The following is a 19,728-nucleotide window of genomic DNA, read 5'->3' on the forward strand; positions in this document are numbered from 1 at the left end:
CACTCTTTGCATATGGTTTCTTGGTTAATGTCAGTTGCACTAAAGCAGAGGTGTTTCCAAACAATGGATGGTGATTCATTTCGAAGGACAGGTTCTTCTTCTCTGCCAGACAATTTAAATTTTCTTGTGTATCTGTCTTTTAAAGTTTTACTCATCCAGACTTGTCCAAGAAACCTAAAACTGCATGGTGCAACATGATTGGCCCATCTGGAGGGAGTCATTTAGGGAGTGCTGGATTTGCTTTTACTTTGAATTGTGTTGGCACAATTCACATTTTCATTATCGCTCTATCATGTTCATTTAATTGTGGGAAGCCAAAAACGTGATCAAGATTAAAATCTGATTAATTGTGCAGCCCCATTGCTTAGTGTATGTAGTGCCAAATGGCATGTTTTTATGTTTGTGGGTGTTTGGTTCCAGTGAGGGGAAATCATTACAGTAAACACCAATCTACCTGCAGCCCTCTTTGATGTAGCTGAATAAATTTCCCTCTAAATAGCAGATAGTAGTTACAGGAAATGGTTTGTGTGTGTGTGTTTGTGTGTGTGTGTGTGTCACTCTTAGGACAGTTCAGATTTATCTCCTATTATAGCCCAGCGGAAGTCTCACAGTGATAGCTTCCCTATGTTTGTGTGTCTGTGTCTGTTGTGCCACTTTAACTTGGCACTGGTTGAAGCCAAGCCTGCTTGGCAGTGGAAACTACCGGAGAAAGAAAAACAGGAAACGAAACCTGGATCATAAAGATGGCTGTTAGTTCAGTATCATTCTTTATTACAGAGATATTGTGCTGGCTGGAGCCTATCCCAACTATCATCAGGCAGTAGGTAGGATACGCCCCAGATAGGTCGCCAGTCTGTGCAGAGCTAACACATAGAGAGGGATCATGGCTCTCTCCGAGGCTATTTTTAAGAATAAATGATAGTCGCAGCACTGCAATAGACTGGCAACCTGTCCAGGGTGTACCCTGCCTCTCGTCCTGTGACAGCTGGGATATGTTCCAGACCACAGATGGATGGGTGGATGATTATTAAATTGCTGTTAAACAATGAGCAAAAAATGACAGCATGCTCTAAAAATTAAATGACAGAATATGCTGAAAAGATCTTTAGACTGTCACCCCTCAGTTCGCTCTCTTGCTATGGCTCTGATTGAAAAGTAGAAGCCATTCATGTAGGGGCATGATCCCTCCCTGGCTTGCCACCACTGTTTATTGTAACACTTAACCAACAGAGTCGAACCATGTGTCCCCTGCAGTGTTCTCTCCATTGTTAACTGGTTGCTTCCTGAGACTCGGTACGTGCAGTTTCAGTGTTGCTCATTGCAGTTATTTGATATCCTGTTTTGCCATTATGCACAGTTCCACATGGATAGAAGAAGGGATGAGGGAATCTAAAAGCATTCATGTCTCTGCTCTTGAGACTTATTTTACTCTTTCTTCCCACCTTACCTTTTCATATGTCTCCCTTTCCTCCCTATCTCCCCAGCCTTTTCTCTGTCAGCTTATCGCTCACTCCTTCTCTCTGACTCTGTGCTTTTGTAATTTCTTCTTTGCTGTGTGTGGAATGGGAAAGGAATGGGAGTTATCTTCCTTCATGTATGGTGAGGATCAGTTCTATTCTGGGGAAGTAAAGAGAAAAGGAGAAGCTAGAGGGACAAGAGTTCTCTCTCCACATGCATTAACCATGAGAGCAGAGCAGCAGAGAGGCTCCAGCCAGTCGAGAACTGAGAGAGAGAGAGAGGGGCCCTGGGCTAGCATCACACACCTGGACACACTTACACACTTGGTGTACAAATATGCGTTAGTGCACACATGTGCACGCTTAGGAAAGCAAACATGCAAGCATCAAAAACATGCAAACTTTAGTCTGCTTGCCATAAACACTCAGCTTAACAATAACACACACACACACACAGGTCTGAGTACAGCTGCAAGGAATTTGTAACGACGTGCTTTAAATGAAAAAAGATGAGAAATGTGGCATTTTTTTTATCATCTCATTTGAGAAATTTTGATGTATTACAAATTTTCCTTTTTTAAAAACAAATTTATATTTTAAATTTTACTCATTGCAGTTATGATGGTTTTCCTAAAATCATAGTCTATCTACTTTTTCTTTCTGGAGCAAAATACATTTTTCACTGTTATTTTCTGTTGAAGTTGCAGTTGACTGAAATTGCTCTGCATTAGTAATTCAAATTGTTGCTGCTGAAGTGAATGAAAACTGCAAATCAGCCTTTTTCCTGTCTTAAGGAAATGTTGCTGTTTATGTTAAATTTGCTAACTTGTTAAGGTCATAGGACAATGAAGATGGGGGTTAAAGAGACCAACATTGACCTTATGTGTTGTACTGTAACTTTGTGATCGTCTTGTGGAGTATTTTTTTATTTATTTTGTTTCTATATGTTGTTTGATTTGCCAGGACATACTTGTCAGATTAGCCAGTCGGCTATGTAAAAACAGGACACACTATACAGCACTTGGTGGTCCATTCTATACTAGTGATCTTTTACACACACGTTTGTGTATGTCTGCACACTTTTAATTATCCTCAGAGTCCAAAACAAACTCAAAAATATACAGACGCTACTGATGTCCACTTCTATCACACCTCCACACACCAGAAGGCAGGATGTCGATAAAAGGATGAGAGAGAAGGAGAGAAAGCAGCGGCTGATGGAGAGGGAAAGACTGGCCATAGGTGGTTTTTAAAAGGACGGCTGGGTGCTGTCACTGCATGATAAGACTGTTTGAGGGGAAGGTGATACAACTCGTTCACACTGTCATACCTCTGCAAACAGGTCTGCACCATCTGGCTGTCTGACTGGCTTCCTGGTTGGAGAGATGTCTTATCGGTCTCTGTGTCTTGAAGACTGCAGACACCCTTTGGCGCGATGTCCTCAATACTTTGTCTCATGAGGCTTTTTAAATCATCAAAGAAATTTAATCAAAGCAGAAACATTAACACGTTAAATCAATTAAAGAAACTTTATTGGCTAGTCATTCTTCCCTTCTAGGAAAAGTATGAAAAATCAGCACTTTCAACACTATATAGCATTTATAATATTCAAGCGATGTCGTCTTTATTATTCTGTAATGTTGCTATAGATAAAGCATTGCTAAAGCTATGTAAAAAGCTTTTATGCCAAACTCATTTTTTGATGCAACATGATGTAAATTTAGTTTCAAATACAGTTTTTTGTGTGCAGAACATCAGAGGACATGGGTGTGACAGAGAGGTAAACAGATTGTGTTATCATTCATGTTTGTGTAATTCATTTCTAGCAAACAAACAAGAAACACCACTTTCTTTATCATTTGATTAAAAATGCATTGGAAATCCCATCATCCACCCTGTTCCTCTATTCTGTGTTTTTATCTCTTGCGCTCCTATCTCGCCTGATTTTTCTTTCATGCACACGTTGTTTTTCTTTCCTTTTCCTGTCATTGTCTTTTCATTCTAATCCCCCTGCTCTTATTCAGCTTCTTCCTCTGCTCAGTCTGACCATTTGCATTTTTATTTTCCAAACATTTCCAAATGCTTTATGAGTTATTTTTTCCCACCCAGCTGTCCATTGAAGAACCCGCGGTATTGTTCTTCAGTCTGACTCAAATCTATTATTGATTTAACAGCAGAGTTTCAACTGCAGGTTTTAATCACAAGTTGTGCATTTATACACACACCGACCCACACAGTACACAGTACTGATGCTCTCTAGCCCCTTATACTGTAGTAACCTTGTCCCTTGTGACTAACATCATAACCCAAACCGTCACACACTCAACCTCACACAACGTTCACATTGAGGTTGTGACCATATTAGATTGGGCCCGAAGTGCTGAGCCAGATTTTAATTAAGAAACATGCATTATATTGTAGTGTGGTAGTGGTCAATACTATCGACCAGTTGGAGTTATTCAGTGAGGAGAGGCTGTGGATGAATCGTCCTCGAGATGTGTGTGTGTGTGTGTGTGTGTGTTGGTGTGCAACCTAAGAAGTGAAACGTGTTTTATGACTTTCTCTTGGCCAGAAGCTTTCTGATGGTAATTGTGCTGGTGTGTGTGTGTGTGTGTGTGTGTGTGTGTGTGTGTGTGTGTGTGTGTGTGTATAGGACATTCATCTGGACAAAGCAGGGAATGAACTGTCAGCTGTGGTGTTATTAGATCTTGAATGAAGGGGTAGTCTTTCTCTCTGTACTCAGATGATACAATTTAAGGTTTGTGTCACCGTGTCCAAAGTCTATAAAGACTTTACGATTACAATGACCTCAACAAACAGGAGGACACAATCTACTGACACTAGGTTTTATAGCTAACAAACTATTACAGATTACATTTATTGTATTTATTATTATTATGATTATTAACTTAAGAAATGACAGTTTGACAAAATGAACTAATTATACGTAGTGCGTTGTTGACCTATGATTATTATTAGTCTGTAATGAAATATGTACCCCCCATGTACCCCAGAGAAGCAAGTGGACAAAGTTGGGACAGAAGCTGGGAGAAGATTTGGTTCAACAAATATTAACGTGACCCACAAAAACTGTGCTGACCTGGCCTCCAAATACTCCAGGTTCTATATAGTCAGCATCTGGGGGCAAACGGAGGCCTGAAATGATAATGCATGTCCACAGGAGCTGAGGCTGTTAGGGTGAGACCACAAAATACCCCAAGGGAATGCATACCCATAGCCCAGGGGTGGGCAACTCCAGGCCTCGAGGGCCGGTGTCCTGCAGGTTTTAGATCTCACCGTGGGTCAACACACCTGAATCACATGATTAGTTCGTTACCAGGCCTCTGGAGAACTTCAGGACATGTTGAGGAGCTAATTTAGCCATTTAAATCAGCTGTGTTGGTTCAAGGACACATCTAAAACCTGCAGGGACACCGGCCCTCGATGCCTGGAGTTGCCCACCCCTGCCATAGCCTAACAGCTCTGAGCTTTGTTGAGGGGGCTACTCAATAAATAAATGTTTTAACTACATTTTAGGGTAGAGCATGATGATTGATTCATGATAACGAGAGCTTGGTTTGCACCACACCTACATATAAACTGAATGGTAAAATTTGATGATACACACAGATTTCAAAATCCACTGTATTAGTTACATAAGGTATTAGTTTTCATTAAGGTACATAAATCAGTATAGTTAAAATTCTAGTATCTAATCTGTCAAAGTGTCCCATTTCTGTCAGAAAAACACGTGACCCGCTCCTTAAACTCCTTAGCTTATTTTAATGTTGATGCCATCAATCTTTTAGTCAGTGCTGTGATGTGTGCTTAATGCTAGAATAAATCTTTGTCATTGATATATAATGTTACTACAAGATGACAAAAGTGTAGTTTTTTTTAAAAAACAATTGTTGATACAAGGATGAGATTTTTAAAGCATGGTGATCATCTCACTTTAAAAATAAACCTCAGGTGTGCAGGTGTACTAAATCATGGATATCAATGTCTCCACTCTAATTAAGTGCAATATAGGCCATGACAGTAAAAGTTTTGGGTCTTTGAAAGTAAAGCAGCTAAATGCTAAAAAGCAAATTCAAACATTAATTCCTATATTACTATTACTTGGTGAGGGAAAAGGTGCAATGTTTTTAGCATTTATTTTTTACATTTTGTTTTAGTTTAAACTTATTAGCAGTAAAAAAATAGTAATTATTCGCTAAGCCTTGTGTGTTTTAACATGTGATGTGAGAGTTCACCTTGTTATTCTGTTGTTTCTGACATCTAATAAGTCTGTGTAAAATTTTCGGAGGGCTTTTAAGAGTTAAGTATAAACCAGGCAGGTGGTTGTGTTGGTGAAGGTTATTGACAAGGGGTAGGAATTGTAATGTATCAGTGAAATGTGTCAATGTGTTGTACTGGTGTGTTTCCATAATTAGCTGTGGAATCTGTGTGATTCACCACAGGAATACTTGCAGGATCGTCCGCTATCTGCGTGGAATATTGATCGAAACATTAGCCTGTTGCCATGACCGTGAGCAGCCAGACAAAGTGTTCGCTCACTGAAGTCATTGTGCAAAAGAGCCTCCACTCTATGATTAACTGGAGATAAACGTGGAACATGCAGTGGCAGCATGCCTCTGTGTTTCATTTAATATATTCTCATACCATGTAGTCATTCTTTTAGATGAAGTAGCTACATTAATGTGTTGAGTGTTCTTATTTTCAGGCATCTCTCTTAATCTCCATATGTTGAGAGCAAATGTATCTTAGAAGGTTCTCAGTAAATTCCATGTATTTATCTACTGTATAAGAAACTGCACCACATGCTGTATATTACAACATGTGGTGCTGTATATTACAGCACCACATGCTGCTTGGTTTGCACCACACCTACATATAAACTGAATGGTAAAATTTGATGATACACAGAGATTTCAAAATCCACTGTATTAGTTACATAAGGTATTAGTTTTCATTAAGGTAGATGAATCAGTATAGTTAAAATTCTAGTATCTAATCTGTCAGTTTATTTATTTAATACAAATTATTTTATTAAATTCTCACTATTGAAAGGAAAATTGTTTTTTCATAAGATGAACACTGACAAATTTTCTCTGTAGCTTTTAAGCTATTTACCTGAAGCAATGAGAAACTGACACAGGAGCCTAACTAATATAACATTATGTATTATAAAATAGCCAATTCATGATAACAAAAATTCCAATTAGCAAACACAAACCTGTTTTTGAATTTTGGTTTTGAATTATAGGAAATATTACTGTGAAATAAAGTAGAAACATGGTAGTTTTGCATTTTGTAACCCTGCTTGCAGCGTAATAGAAAAACTTAATGTGCCTTATAATCCAGTGTCCCTTATAGTATGAGAAATACAGTACTATGTTTGTTGCCTATTATTACCCAAAGATGAACATGTCAACACAATGTTATACAGCAATTAACACTGTTGATACAAGACAATTACTTAGTAACTAAGTGGTAATAACTTGTTATTCCCCTTCTTGTTTCCTCCTTATTAGCCCATTCTTACCACATTGTTACCAAACTATAATTTAAAGGGCTACCACAGTTTTGCACCAGGATGTAAAGTTGATTCAAATATGAATGAAAGTATTAAACATAGATTAAAATATAAATGGAAACATTTGAAAATTTATTTTTTAGATTTTCAAACTCACAATATTAAGTAAAATTGCTCTTAAGTGTTTCCCTGCATTTCCACAAACACTTCTACTATGATAAGCTTACATTGAGAGTGTTTTCACTCCGTCTCTGTCTACTTCCCTCCTATTCTTCAGCCTGTAAAGCTCCACACTGTGCAGATTGACAGATCTATTAAAAGCGTTGTATGTAACCCTCAGTAGAGGTGCAAATGAATCCTGCACATGCATGTTAGGCTGTATTTTAATGGACTTTGTGTGTGAATATAGATAGAGGTGCACAATATATACATAAGCTCAAGCTCAACAACCACAAAAAACCAAACAGCTTCAAACAGTGGACATAGCCTTCATTTACTTTACCTCAAATGTGACATTTGTCACCACTCTAGACAATTACAGCTCATCTCAGATTCATTTAGGCAAAACGTAACCATGCCATACATTTAATCCTAAATAGACCCTTGCACTGTTTCTTTGCACGTTGAAATATTTTAGCTACTATAATTCTAAAGCGCAGCTATAACAGTTTACTTCTGCTCCTGCTGTGCTCTTTCATCCCCCGCTGTTTACTGGGGCTGGTACAGTTTCACAGATACTCCCACAAAGACAACAGCTTCAACTTAGAAGTCAGGTTTAATTCATGTGACGACTCATACCTCAGTGCTGCGGACGAGAACCGTGGCATTACTGTCAAAGCAAATTGAACAAATTTTGTGGGATGTTTGAGAAAAAGTGTCATGCCACTGTACTTGAAAAACCATCAGTCTGAAAAACCATCATGTGGGTGAGTAAATCCTCAATGTGAGCTTATCTAAGGCAACATTATGACAAGTACCATGATGAAATAAAATCAACTGAGACTACCAGTGGATTCTGTCCTCTAGGTTTCTCAAATACTGTCGTTTTGCCAAAGATTGTTATAGGAGCACTGAGACAATGGTGTTTATTTCAGCCCTGCTTCACAGTCCAGCCCTGTATATGTCACAGAGTATACCATACACGTGCAAGTTTCTCTTAAAGTGCTAAAATGCATGCACGTAATCCTCGATTCCTTTAGCATCTCCAAGGTGGTCAAATGAAAGAACACTGTAGGACCTATTACAAGGTGGTGGGGCTTCTACTCTTGTGAGTCTGCATTAATTCTGGTAAGATGCCCTTGAACAAGGCACTTGTCATCCAAACACTTAAGCTGCTGCCACTAGCATAGGCCTGTGACTGCTGGCACTGGACAGCTTCCAGGTTATGTACTCAGGATTGAGTGTGGTTCAAGACAGTCACGGAGTACTGCATGGGTGTTCACCTAAACTATCTCTTGGATTAAAATACATTTTCATAACAAATACAGATCGATGAGGTACTTTTACTGTGCTGAAAAGAGAAATGTCGAGAAATGTTTGGCAGTGTTGCGGCAGATGATGTGGTGAATCACACGTGGAGTTTTCTCTGTGAAACGGCGGTAACACCTGGTCAGTAGTGTTTGGAGATAGGTAGCATGAATATTTTATGCTGACAGCTGGTCAGTGTGCATGAGAGTGTGTCCCCTATGTGTGTGCGTTTTTCAGTGTGACTAAGTTCATATTCAGTTGCCAGTTTCATGCTTTCGCTGAGGTACTCTCGACTGAGTACAGAACATAGGCTTCTTTTTAAAGGTTAGTATATGTATGCATGTGTGTATACATATATATTATTTATATTACTATTGCTGTGTTCTACATGTGAAGTACTCTGTGTAATTCAGGCAGTTTGAACCTTGCAAATCAACAGGATAACAACATTAAATGTATTAATGAATTTATTCAGCCTCATCAGTCTAGTTCCTATTAACTGTTTTCATTAATTAGGAGATAGCGGGAGAAAAACAAACAGAGATGTGTGATAGTGAGAAAGGCAGAGCCATGAAGACCTCACAGACTTCCTCCTCTATGCTGTTTTAGCTCACTGATTAGATCTTGACCCTCCCACCTCCTCTCGTCTTCTCTGTCTGTGTCTCCAGGCTAGTTAGTTACAAATTAGAGTCACAGTGAACTTCCACTTGACTCCTGTACTCAAAAGTAGAGCTGCATTGTATGTTCTTCGTGCATCTGTCCCAGCCACATTTTGTTGGATTTTGCACTGGCATGCGATTCTAATGACTTCATTGTTTAACCCTCTATGATCCCTCCCCAGCTGTGAATCTTCTTATTTAGATCTTTAATCTAAATTAAATTTTTAGCCCTGGCTCCTATTCTTTTTATTCCTTTAGGACTAACAGATGCCTCCGCGTTCACCGTGCTGACTTGTAAATGATTAAAGATATTGATTGATGGTTCACCAGAAAGTATGGGGGGGGGGGTGTTACATATTCACCAATTCATTCTCTTAATTGCCAAAATGGTTTTCTTGCTCATATTTAACTGTCTGCTATAGTTTGGTTATTTGAGTAAACACAGTTTATCTATTTCTTACCACCTGCAACATCTGTATTCATTTGGGCAACATCAAATGAGTCTCCCTATCTGCATTACAGCATCTGTTCAGCTGTTTGACACCTCTGGCCCTGTTAAAGAGGAATCCAGTTGTTTTCACTGCGATCATATTGTGTCGTAGAGACACAATACTGACAGAGATCAGCCTCTTAAATAGACAGACCTGACCTTCAGGCTAATGACTGTTGCAAGAGGAGCTGAGACCTCCATGTGTGTGAGTGGAGGTGTGAAGTGTCTACAGAGAAATAAGAGTGGTAGCAACAGAAAGAGAAAGTGAAATGTGATTGAGGAAATCAGAGTCCTTGAGGAGAGCTGTGCTTCTCAAAGTGGAGATAAGAGGTTACAGTTATAGTCTGCAGTGTGCTTGTTTTTCTCGGAAAACATCATTCACAGTCTTGTAAATAAGTCTGTGGCATTTACAGTACTTTTCTATGTTTTTAATTCACCAGACCTTAACAACAGGTCACTAGGTTATGTTATTCTTCTTAATAAACATATTATGATTCATTTTTTGCACTGGTAAACAACATATTCTGTTATTAGGCAAAATGTTCTGTATATAAATGTGTGTATTTGTAATATAACGAAGGGCACAGGCCGAAACGTGTTGTTCCAGTAATAAAGCTGTTCTTTATACTATTCTTTAAGTTTTATTGGAGCTTCAGCCTCAGGAGAAACAGTTCTTGCAGACATATTTGCACCAAGAGCTAACAAAGATTAGACTGAAAGCAAGTCTTCTATCATATGAAGGTCAAATGTGCTGTGCTATTGAAAATGCTTGAGAACAGGAAAGCTCTCTTGCAATTTATATCATGTAATAAGTATGCTCTTCCATTTAAATCTTGATTCATGTTTCTGTGATGTATGCATAAGAAGCTACAATGCAGAGAAGCCCCCCGCCCCCCTCCCATTTTTCCTCCTGTGTGAGTGTGCAGAGTCAGCATGGTTGGAGATTGTCAGGGCTCATTTTCCTCCTTTCAAAAAAAAAAAATACATTTTCAGCTATTTATTCTTTTGATAACTTCTGTGGGTCTGGGAAATGGTCTGAGCTAAGCAGCACACCACATGCAAGCTGACTGGTAGAAATTTGTGAACACAGACATGAGTCCATGTCTTGGAACTCAAAGTGACTCCTGCACTCCTGTCGGGTTGGTTCTGTATACTTTGTATACAGTATTCATAATGTCAATATAGGGGTGGCCAACTCCAGGTCTCGAGAGCCAGAGTCCTGCAGGTTTTAGATGTGTCCTTGATCCATCACAGCTGATTTAAATGGCTAAATTACCTCCTCAACATTTCTTGAAGTTCTCCAGAGGCCTGGTAATGAACTAATCATTTTATTCAGGTTTGTTGACCCACCTAAAACCTGCAGGACACCGGCTCCCGAGGCCTGGAGTTGGCCACCCCTATGTTCATAGATTTGGGGATTTCTAATGAAATATATGTATATATGAATATATAGTATATGAAATATATTGTTTTACATTAGAACATAACAATAACAATAAAAGGCCTCACAAGTGTTTGGACTAATTCCAGTGTTTAAAGTCTGAACTTCAACTTCTTGATTGTTTAATTTAGAATAAATATTAAACAAATACATTGATTTAGAATCCAGGAAAAATCACAAAAAATGTGTCATTGTCCAGATAGTTATAGACCAAACTGTATGTATTTCGACTTTATTTATTTACTGGTAAAGCTGACTTACTGGATCAGTTTTTGAATTTGTGTCATTTGCTACATTTTATACTTGCTACTTTAAAGTCAGCTTTTTCTTGAAAATTTCTTGAAAATTATGTTTTTCAAGTCTGCGGGCCTTCACGCCTACAGTAACCTTATAGTTAGTGTATTAATTAAGAAATACAGTAATTACAAGGTTGAATTCCTGCTGTTGATTGGATTTTAGCATTGTAGCATTTACTATATGAAGCACCTTGACACCAGTGTTGTTGTGGTTTGGCGCTATATAAAATGGATAATATCGAGTGCACATCTTTGGATTGTAAGACATTTCCTCCTGTTGCACTTCAAGAGGTTACCTTACTAAAAACCTCTGATAGATCTACGTCTACAACTGTTCATGCTTTACTATGTGAAACTAAAGCTCAACACTCATGCACAAGGAAAAGCCTAGTTAGGTCGAGTACAAGGAGTAACAAGATGATGTGACACCTGCGAAGAGCTACATAAGAGTCAAATTAGATTACTGTTGACAGATGGAGGACAAAACTAGAGGTTAAAAAACAAACATAAGAAGTAGAATTAAATGAAATAAATATTCATAATAAAACAGGAAATGACTAAACAGAACCTGAAACCAGCGTAGCTCCAAGGTCTCTTAATGAAATGGGGGCTTGAAATACAGCAGCATCATTACGATGCCCTTGATTTTCTCTCACTTAAGGATAGTTGGTTTGGAGCGGCACAAATGCAGTGTTAGTGTCCAGGGAGGAAGAGGTAGAGTCTGAATTAGAATGGGGCCAATATCATGCCAACCAACTTGCAGACGACAAAGTTGTGAGCTCCTTTTGTAAGCCGAGCTTTTTTGTTGTGATTCTCTGTCATTGGTAGAGTTCTGTCTGAATGATTAGATGTGATTGGTTCAGAGCATGCTGATCACACCCTTTGTAATTTTGCATGTACAAAAACCAATGTACCCAGTGAGGTTTGTTTTGTACACCCCAGACTTAGTATCCATTGTAGTTTCCACTTGCTTTTTCTCTTCTGTGTTTAAAAAAAAGGGCAGAGTTATCATCACTTTTGTGTAAATTGTTGAACAAAACCTGTAACTCCTGCACAATTAGCAAAGACATTGTTCCTCATCTGTTACGGCACAGGTGCACGTGCAAAGGATTCACTGGTTTTAACCACATCGTGGAAGCTCAGATTCTGCTTTGCTGTGCTGTTGATTAAGCTTGACATGATGAGAGCTGAAGAGCTGCTGGGATTAAAAAAACTGCTGACTTCTTTCTCTCCACTGTTTGCTTTTTCCATCTCCTCCCTGTTCTTTCCATCCCTCCATTCTTCACTGCATCCCTCGTTCCTTCCAATGTCTCTTGTGATGTAGTGTTTAAAGCAGAGGGGTAGACAGGGAGACAGGATTAAAATCAGCCCCCCCTTCTCTTCCTCCTTATCCACTTCTCTTCTTCTTTCTCCCCCTCTGCATCTTCATCAGATGTAATTATGACAACACAACATAGGAGGACCGTGCACAGCAAAATTAGACTTTTAAATTTCTTTCCACTTTAGCTATTTGAGGAACGAGACCTACATTTTCAAACTGATCAGAAAGAGAACAGAAAAATGGGATAAGGATGAAAACAAGAGGAGGAAAGAAGAGAGAATTAAAGAAGAAAAACAGAGGCAGAAGAAGCAGATGCTAGGTAGGAAAGCTAAAGAGAGAATATGTTAAGGAGGAACAGACGATGTCGGGGTGTAGCGATGTAGCTGTAACGGAACATGGGATCAGTAATGCTGTCAAGCTAGAAAATGCCAGACAGCAGAGCAGCACAGTGGGATGAATTGCTTAGTTAGGGTATGTGAGTGATGCAGGCTTTTTTCTCTCTCCTGTCCCAATGTTTGCACATCCTACCCTTTAAATTCAAGGAGCCAACTTCCACTGTACCCCTTTGCAAAAAAATTAGAAAAGGGATGGGTGGGTAGGGGGGTGTTATTGAACAGCGGGTGGGGTAACACAGTACATCTGCGCATTGCATTGTGGGAAGAAAAGGGGATGGGAGAAATGCATGAAACGTGCAGAGATTTACTAGCTTTGCTCTGACTGCAGGGGAGCTAAAATAGCACTATTTATGGCAGCAAGGTAGCAGTGGTGAATGCAAAGCTACAGTTGGAAAGACAGGACAAGAGGAGACTGGCACAGCTGAGAGAGGAGCTGGGTTGTTTTCGCAGTCGGGAGAAATTAGAGAAGCAAGCAAGGTCCGGACACAAGGGAGTATCAGCTCTCATCTGGAGGAGGAAGAAAAGGAAGGAGGAGGACAGAAGAAGAGGAGGAGGAGGAGCAGGGTGATGCTTTATTTTTTATTTTTAGATGGTGAGGAGTGTTGCATATTTGTTTCATTTGACTGTATCTCTTTGTACATCTGTTTGTATCTCCTTTGTGCTCATGCTGTATCTGTATGGTAGCATGTGCGCATACCTGTGTGTCTGTGTGGATTATGTTTTTTGGCACATGTGAGGGATGCAATTCTTTTCACTTCGGTTGCAGTTTCTACCGTGCTGTCATTAAGCATTGCAGTCAGTTTGTGGTTGATTTCTCTCCCTCTGGTTCTAATTGATAACTGCTATATTGTCTTTACATAAGACATCTATGGAAAGACTAATGAATCATATTTCATGTGCAAGTCGGGTGAATGAACACAGATTATGTGGTTTGGGTGGTAGGAAACACTAGTGTGTCATGTCTGAGTCATCAATAATATTCAGAGGAATCAATAGTAATCACCTTTGAAAGAAAATATGAATTAATTATAGCGATAGCTCAATGGTAACACTACATCATTAACGTTCTTGAGCCTTACTGACCCTTCCAGTGTTACACAAAGAATTGTTCAAACTGACAGATACCTGATTTACGTTTCAGTGGTAATGCCAAAGATGTGGTCAAGGAAATTACATTGAACCTATTTCCATTTAGTTGACTGACGTATTCACAATACAGTCACCATGCGAATATTTCACTCAGAACTAACTCTATAGTGCCAATGAAAGACTTCGACCAAACTGTTGCCAAAAACTATGTATGCATTATTGTTACAGAGACAAAGTAAAATGGCTTTTCAAATTGAAAAAGTGGATTTTAAGCATACTCATTAGTTTTTTTTGTATTTTTTTTTTTTTTTTGCCTGCAGGTCCAGGAATGGCTGTGTCTGAACTGTCAGATGCAGAGAGCTCTCGGCATTGATATGACCACGCCTCGTTCTAAGAGCCAACAGCAGATTCACTCTCCGTCCCACCAAGCCAAGCCGATTGTCCAGCCTCAGCAGCCTGCGCCTCAGCCAACACAGCCGACAGCAGCAGCGCAGCCAAAATCTTTGGCACAGAGTCAGCCCACCCAGCGGCAGCAGCAGCAGCAGCAACAGCAACCTCAGTCTCAGCCCTACAGCCAGACTCAGCCCTACTCCCAGTCGCAGCAGTATCCACAGTCTCAGCAGCAGTCATATGCTTCATCACAGCTAGGGTCCCAGACTCAGTCTTATACATCCCCTGGCTTACAGAGACATCCAGGCCCTGGTGGCTCCCAGTCTCATACAGGGCCTTCTCAGCAGGGCATGAGATCTGATCCATACTCCCAGACCGGTCCTGGAGCTCCAGGAACTATTAGAGGTCCCACAGGAGGCTTTAGCCAACCAGGGGGTCCTCGGATTCCTCACCCTGGTGCAGTACCCCTCCCTGGTTTGACCAAGGCACCTTCCCAACCAGATTTGGGTCGTGGTTCCCCAATGCACCAATCTATGGCACGCCACGACCAGACCAGAAGTGCTGGATCCTCCCCAGCCCACAGACCTCAGAGTCAGGCCCCTCCTGCCCAGGATGGCCTGACCAAACTGTTTGGCTTTGGGGCATCACTGCTTAATCAGGCTAGTACCTTGATCAATGTTGACCCGCTACCTACCGCCTCCACCCAGCCAAGCCCTGCACGAGGCAAGGTGGTGTTCAGTAATGCAACACCTGACAACAGGCAGCAACAACAAGGGACCACCAGTACTAAACCATTCACTATGGGGGGCCCTCATGCTCCAAGCCAAATGGGTGGTCCTAATGTTCAAAGTCAAATGGGAGGTCCTTATGCTCCAAGCCAAATGGGGGGTCCTCATGCACCGAGCCAAATGGGAGGTCTTCATGCACCAAGCCAAATGGGTGGTCCTATGGGTGGACCCCATATGCCAACCCAGAAGCAACAGCAGCAGACCGTGCCCCAACAACAAGAAATGCAGAAGCAGTCACCTGCTCATCAACAGAAAGGACAGCAAGGACAAAAAACACAACCACAAGGACAGCAACAGCAGAAAACACCTACTCATCAGCAGAAAGTGCAGCAGAAGCAGGAGCCTGTGGCAGCAGCACCTGTGGTTGCTCCAGAGCCTGTGAAACCCAAAGTGAACTGTCCTCTTTGTAAAACAGAGCTGAACATCGGCAGCTCCGACCCACCTAACTACAATACCTGCACGCAGTGTCACAGCCAAGTGTGTAACTTGTGCGGTTTCAACCCAACACCACATCTGGTGGAGGTAAGAGGAACGGAACACCTACAGACATCACACTGAACACATGTTATTGCAGACCTACAAGAACAAAAACTCTACTAGTACAAACGCCGTCAAATTTACTTTTCACCAAACAATCAATAACATTCAACAAGCAGATAATGTTCTTCATTCCACTGTTGAACCTAATCCTCTTCACTGTGTGGATGCCGTTAGATGTGCAGCTCGTGTTTCAGTTTCTCTAAAAAATAGAGAATATTTTTCTTAAGCCTTATTCTTTATCATGATCTGTTTTTTCACTCAGGTTTTCATTTTACATTTTCGTTTTCTTTTTATGATATAACAAAGATGTTGTTTTGTTTTATCCCCGTTTCTTCATTTCCATCTTACTACACCTGCTACAAATTTAGATGTCCCTCCTGATTTCATTTATTTTTTTTATTTATGAGTTTTTCGTTACTTCTACTAGAGTTTTCCGTATCTCGTTTTAATCCCCAACTTCCTCCTTTCCATTTTTATTTTTTGGATGTGCTGGATGTTTACACATATAGTTACATCCATAAGTATTTGGAGATGGGACTAAAGTGCAAATGCAATGGGTTTAACTACTTAGCAATGATACCGGTTTTTATACATAGTCGTCTATTTTCTGAGGCTCAAAAACAACATAATTGTTTTTAAAACTTTAATGAACATCCAGATGAAGCGTTTGTGTACATCAAGAAATGCTCCATTGTCTCCCCCGAGATCACGCTCTGCTAGGGAAGGTAATTGAAAAATAATAAAAATTTTAGGGATTTGATGATATTATTGACATCACTTATCAATTAGATTCCTTATTGATTCTCATTGGGTCTGCTTTGAGAGTCACCACCATCACTAAGCAACATATCAACGACAATACATTCATGCAAATGAACTGCATGCTCTGTGGTCAAATTTTTGTGCATGCTGGAGGTATTTCCCCTTTTTGTTGTGATCAGTGTTGGGGTTGTTACTTAGAAAAAGTAATGTATTACATATATTGCAAAGAACATTTTCTTAAAAGTAATGTAATAGATTACTTAATTACTCCCAGGAGAACGTTTTCTTTGTAAAATGACCTGAAGCACACTGTCTCATAATCACCATTTAACAATATAAACCTGAGTCTGCAGCACCACACACCAACACAAATCTCTATCTCTAATGAGGACACATGTATGATCTTTCTCTCAGTATTTACAGATAAACACAAAGCTGACAGCATAGAGCAAATATGAAAACCAGCACAAAGAGACTTTACAGTAGAATCGTCACAGTGATTCTACTGTAGAAACATGAAGAGGTAGAAACAGAGGCTACAGCCTGACTTCTTATCAGTTTGTTACCTGTTAAGTTCAGGGCTGGGGTCGGCATTCGCGCAGCTTTAACATCACTCTGGGTTCTTGGCTAGGTTAGCATTAGCATGCTGTCTGTGCAGATGTTTGCAAAGAGCTGAAGTTGTGTTAGCAGCACAATGCAGCTGTTTCTGTCCTGGGCACAGTTTAAAATGGCCAGAGGTAGAACATGAGGTCAGGAGTGTGGCCTGGCCACACAATAAAGAAAATTCGATCATATTAAAACTTGCTGCTTACAAATAAATAAAATCTAACTCGGGTATACTGACCAAAGAAAACCATAAACTGTGTGTGCACAGCTTGTACTGTCAGTATGTGCTCCTTTCACCTTTGTATTTGATCTAATTGAACATGGTTTTGTTTCAGTTCATAAATTTACATTAAACAAAAATTTTGAAAATTATTCAGAAGTTCATTCTTAAGTTATTGTGTTATCTCGTTATCTAAATTAAGTACCACTTCTTTGCCTCTCTCTGCTGTCCCGCTGGGCTACAGTAGCCTGTATTTAACCCACTTTTCTCAACAAAGATTAGTAATCATACTAATTGGAACACAGAAACATCTACATGTACAGTAGTGAGATTCATAACAATATTCTGGAGTTTTTATGTATCTGTATCATAATCCACTGTGACATCAGCACCCCTTGATCTCTCTTTCTTTTCTTCATGTCACCTTAGATGGACTGCCGTGCACATGTCGATGAATTAAAATGAATGAATGATGAAATAAAATAATATGTAGCAATCCAGTGAGCTACGCGTTGAAGACAAAACACAAGAGGAGAGAAAAGATTGTTCCTAGGAGACCCATAATCACAAAACATAGACATCCTTTTCTGTTTCGCTGTCTTTGTGTCTCCCAAAGTACCTCTGCTCATGGTATAAAGAAACAAGCGTAAAGGCCAACCGCCCTCTCACCTTCCCTTTTATCGATCCAGTGCAGGCTTAGAGTTGAAAAGAGGAGAGAAAGCAAGAGAAAAGAAAAGATGGCAAGTATTTCAGGAAGTTAGAAATAGAGGAAGAAGGAAAAGATAAGGAACAAATGTCGCAGAAGAATAATGTAAGAAATGGAAGGAGAAGGGGGGAGTGTAAGAGTTGAGAAGGTAAGTAGGAAAGCAGAGAAGGAAGTCAGACTGAAAGGAAGGAAGGGACTGATGAAGGAAATGCATGAAAGAAAATAAGCAAGGATGCATGGAAGTCAGTGAGTCTGGCAGATTTACAGAGACTCATGGCATATTTACTTTGAGGCAGTTTAATGCCTCCAAGGTCTTTAGTACTTAACAGTACTGTGAAGTGCTTGCCTCATAATAGACCTAGATATAATACACAGGGCTATATATAAGTGCCTTTACTATAGTATGCAGGACGGTGATAAATACACACTAACACAATAACAAGAAGGAATGGGTCATATCATTGAAGATGCCACGCTTATTCATAAGTGGACTTACTTGGACTTACTACCTGTAGATAGCAAGTAGATGTGTGTTTCTTTGCAATGTGGGTTAAGCCCTGCAGGTCCTAAAAAGTGCATAAAATGAGAAAAGAGAAGGTGGACACAGAGAGAAGGAGTAGAAAAGTGATATAACAACCATATAAAATCATTTCTTTAAGCCAATTAGAGTCAAAGATGATGGTGACAGCATATTCTACTAACTTCTGAGCTCTCTACAAAAAGGCAAATTATGAGGAGAAAAGATGGGCATCATCATGAACATTAGTCATTATAAGCATACAGAAAAAAAGTAGAAATAGAAATGGACAAAAAGGTAGATTATTAATGGAGAGAAATTCTTAGAAAATGTTAAAAAGGAACTCAAGGTGGAACTGAGATGGATGAAGAGACATTCATAGAAACAAAGGAGGAATAAAAAGGAAAATGAATAAAGTGGGACAAAGAACAGAGCAATGGTGCAAACAGTTAGAAAGAGAGCTTGACAGCAGCTGAGAGGAAACCAGACATGTAGACCTGAATCATGTGCAGCTTTTAGTCCAGAGGGAAGACAGGCACTAGTGCACACGCACGCACACACACATGCAAAAACCAGTAATTAGAACAGTAGGACAAAGAAGAAGGTAATAAATCAAGCAAGTGAAGCAAAGAGGGATGAGGAGAGAAGCCAGCAAAGAAGTGATGATATCACAGATGAACTGCATGTACAGTCATTTCTATACCTGATAACGATTCCCATCAGCTCACTCCGGGCTGACTTTGCAGGTTTTTACAGTTTATCTTAACTCTTTGTGATTTACTTGATACATGTCTCTGACAAACAAGTCCTATATGTGTAAAACTTCTAGATTATATTGGAACAGCAAATGGAAATTTTGGGCTGTAACATAATTTTATTACATCACAGGTCATAAAAGTGTTACCACAGTTTAAAGCGATAAATCCGTGCTATAACAGCTTCAACTCTTCTGGAAAGGTTTTCCAAGGTTTAGGAGTATTTATGGGAACTTTTGACCATTCAGAAGCACATTTGTGAGGTCAGACTGATGTTGGACGAGAGGGCT

The 19,728-nt window shown here is 39.8% G+C and overlaps 1 protein-coding gene across 6 annotated transcripts in view; it reads left to right on the plus strand.

Annotated features, from left to right (window-relative positions):
* The window catches only part of bsna (bassoon presynaptic cytomatrix protein a), a 123,232-nt gene that overhangs the window by 23,745 nt on the left and 79,759 nt on the right, over positions 1 to 19,728 (plus strand). For 5 of the 6 annotated variants that reach the window (XM_040048026.1, XM_040048027.1, XM_040048029.1 and 2 more), the window contains exon 2: positions 14,475 to 15,854. In XM_040048026.1, coding sequence (XP_039903960.1) covers positions 14,475 to 15,854 — 1,380 coding nt within the window. Of the gene's footprint in view, positions 1 to 13,312; positions 13,630 to 14,474; positions 15,855 to 19,728 lie in introns of those variants that run through there. The other variant, XM_040048030.1, reaches the window with a different exon arrangement.

The sequence above is a fragment of the Simochromis diagramma genome, unplaced genomic scaffold (assembly GCF_900408965.1).
Source record: "Simochromis diagramma unplaced genomic scaffold, fSimDia1.1 OVJJ01000387.1, whole genome shotgun sequence".
NCBI lineage: Eukaryota > Metazoa > Chordata > Actinopteri > Cichliformes > Cichlidae > Simochromis > Simochromis diagramma.